Source organism: Fukomys damarensis, unplaced genomic scaffold (genome assembly GCF_012274545.1).
Source record: "Fukomys damarensis isolate Sample0158 unplaced genomic scaffold, DMR_v1.0_HiC HiC_scaffold_36, whole genome shotgun sequence".
NCBI classification, from domain to species: domain Eukaryota; kingdom Metazoa; phylum Chordata; class Mammalia; order Rodentia; family Bathyergidae; genus Fukomys; species Fukomys damarensis.
The window spans coordinates 36626293-36629522 of NW_022900948.1; the positions used below are offsets into that span (position 1 = coordinate 36626293).

Sequence of the window (3230 nt, forward strand, 5' to 3'; positions counted from 1 at the left end):
AGTTTGTAATAGCTAAAACTTGGAAACAGCCCATCAGTTGGAAACTGGATAAAGAAAATGTGGTTTTTCTATAAAATCGAATACTACTCAGCCATAAAGAATGAGAAAGTAGATTCATTCATAGGTAAATGGGTACATTTTGAGGATATACTCCTAAGTGAAATAAATAAGTCACACATGTGTAAATACCGAATAGTTTCTCTGGTGTGAAAAACTAAAATAGTACCCAAGATCCTAACAGGTTAATTAGCAATGTGAAACAGGAAGAAAAGGACTAAAGATGTAGGGACAGTGAGACGGGTAGGGGAAGGGGAATAAGGGGAGGGAAAAAATATGAGAAAATGTAAAAATGGATTTAAAGTCTTTGTAGGTGGGGAGGGGAAAAGGGGGTGAAGGGAGGGTGGGGAAAAGGGGAAAAATGAGAACCAAGGCCTTTCATATAAAGGTACAAGATCCCAGCAATGAATGTAACTATACTGTCTACCTAGAATGTACCAATAAATTCAATTAAAAACAAAGAATTCTTAAATTCTACATCTAAAAAGGACTTTAGATAGCATTTAGTTCAACTCCATCATTGCACAGAGACCAGAATAGTGATAAAAGTAGTAGCTTCCATTTGCACAGTATTATTTCAAACATTTTTTTAAAATTTCAAACATTTTTACATACATAACCTCATTTTGATTTTGATTCTCTTCGAGTGAGAGTCCCAGGGTGACAGGTGTTCAAGGCAGATGGCTGCAGGGCCACCTGAGATGTCAACTGGGCAGTGTCACATTTTGTAGTTGAGATAATAGGGACCCTGTGGCCTGCCCACCAACTGTATAGTGGCAGAGCTCTGCTCTCATCCAAGTTTTTAATGACATAAAAAGTAACATTTAACTATGAATAAAAATATGAAAAAACTAATATGCTGTTGAATATTTCTTGTTACACACACACACACACACAACTTACCTGTAGCCTCTACAACTGTTACAGCAATATAAAGGTACTTGTCATTTAAATCTTCTAGACTGTTATATGACAGCTCTTTAATTGCCGTTTCAGAATCAAATGTGACTTGAGCAATTCCATTTATCAGCTTTTTAAAAGGGAAAATGGAAGAGTTACTTTAGAAAAGAATATAGAAGGAAAAAAAGACACACAACTAACAATATCCACTCTGACTAGCCTCCAAATTGAGGGCAAATGTCAGGGGCCTGGTTTAGCGTCACCAGTGAAGGGGCTGACAAGCCCACAGCGAAACCCAGGGTGTGGTTTTCTACCTTATGTATACAGAATTAGAGATGTAAGAGTCTGGAGCACCACGGGGTCTAGCAGCTCTCTGGTACCTACTGACAAAGAGGCCTCGTCCAATTCCCCATGGATCGCTCACCTTTGTTGAACTCTCATGCTACTTCTGACCTCAACTAAGAGTTTATTGGAGTTTATATTTAATTTGTGCTTCACTGTTTACAAATTAAAACACCAATTTGATTTACAGGAAGCTAAGGGATGTCATGCTAAGTAATCTCATATAATTAAATTATTAAAAATAGATTTTTGTCTTATTGTCACTCTAAAATTGTTGCACTTAAGGTCAGGCTTTTTTCCCCCTGATTTAGCTTATTCAGTTATTTTTGTTGATTTTTTTACATTTTTGGTCCCGGGGATTGAACCCAGAGCCTCACACACACACACCACACACGCACCCTACCACTGAACTATACACCCCCAGTGCTGATCTAGCTTTAAATCTCAGGGTCTGGAGTAGAAGCTTGCATTTTAAAAAGACCTTTAACTTACATCATCAGTAAATATGGCTGTCTTTTTAAACAGCAGAGAATAAATAAATGGATGACACCAAATAAAGGAATATGCACAAGTGAGCAGAAATGTCATGAATCCACATCATCGATGGTATAACACAGATAATGGAGGAGGGGACCCGGGCTGTGATCTCAGTTACAGCAACCGCTTGCCTTTAACCACGGACGACTGACTTTGCAAATGCTTATGGAACATCTATCTACTCTTAGTCAGGAAATACACTTCCTGTGGATGTATAATTAATACGATTTACAATGGGAAAGAGTTTAAGGTCAAAATGATAAAAAAACAAGCAATTCCAATAAAGAAGTGTTGCTCACTTCTTGCATTCCTGCCGTGTTGAACAGAGTAATTCTGTGTTGTATGCTAGGGGGTGGTCTGTGTACAGTAACAGTTTAGCCACAACCCTGCCTCTACTCATTGAACCCTAGTAGCATCTTCTTCCCCATTTGCATCATGCACAGAATTACCCTGGACATTGCCAAACGTCCCTCTGGGAGTACCCATCACCCCCGGTTGATGACCACTGCAAGAAAACGGGAAACACGCACTAATAAAGAGCATCTTGAGGCCTATGGGACGTATAGCGGGGGGAGCTATCCTAGTTCAGAGGATCGGGAAGGTGTCCCAGAGAAAAGGCGTCAACAGGGGAATTTAAAGCCTGAGAAGGAATTAACCAGGCAGAGAAGAGGCAGGAGGGGACAGAGGGGAAGAGCAAAGACCCGGAGTAAGACAAGCTAAGGTGAGTTTGAGAACTTGGAGTGAAAAATGAGTACAAAAGGTGTGATGAGAGGAAATAGCATGAATAAGTTGGCCAGGGAGACTATTGTCAAAGAAAATGGCCTTTATCCTAAGGGATCTAGACATGGAAAGCCAGTGGAAGATTTTAACCTTCAACTTCACATTTTCATGGTGTGAAGGATTGAATTAGAGGGTTTGAGGTCACTTCACATCCCCCCATCATCCTTGGGGCTTAACATCTTACCATTTTGTTTCGCATTGCTTTGTGCATCATTTCTTTTTGATCATCTTTTATATCTTCTCTTATTCCAAAAAAGACATAAACTTCAGCATCGTTGACCACTTTATTGTAAAAATATCTGTCAAACAATACCATCGCATCATTTTGCCGACATGGGTGCGATCATAAGATTCAGATAAAATATGACAATTTGAATTTACTTAAGGTACATTGTATACTCCAGCCACTGTTACATTTCCTTCTCGTAAAGCCACAATAAGAAAGTTAGAGTACGGATTTGTATTAGTGTGTGGGAGATGAAATCTTGTGGAGATCAAAAGACACAGCTCAGGGCTGGGGATTTAGCTCAGCGGTTCGGTGGCCTGCCTTGCAAGCCCAAGGACCCGAGTTCAATCCCCGGTACCAAAAAAAAAAAAAAAAAAAAAAAAAAAAA

The 3230-nt window shown here is 39.5% G+C and overlaps 1 protein-coding gene across 1 annotated transcript in view; it reads right to left on the minus strand.

Annotated features, from left to right (window-relative positions):
* Positions 1–3230, minus strand: part of C5 (complement C5) — an 84537-nt gene that overhangs the window by 63080 nt on the left and 18227 nt on the right. The window contains exons 8-9 of the mRNA XM_010602980.2: positions 2801–2915; positions 961–1087 (exon numbers count right to left, since the gene is read on the minus strand). Coding sequence (XP_010601282.1) covers positions 961–1087; positions 2801–2915 — 242 coding nt within the window. The remainder of the gene's footprint in view (positions 1–960; positions 1088–2800; positions 2916–3230) is intronic.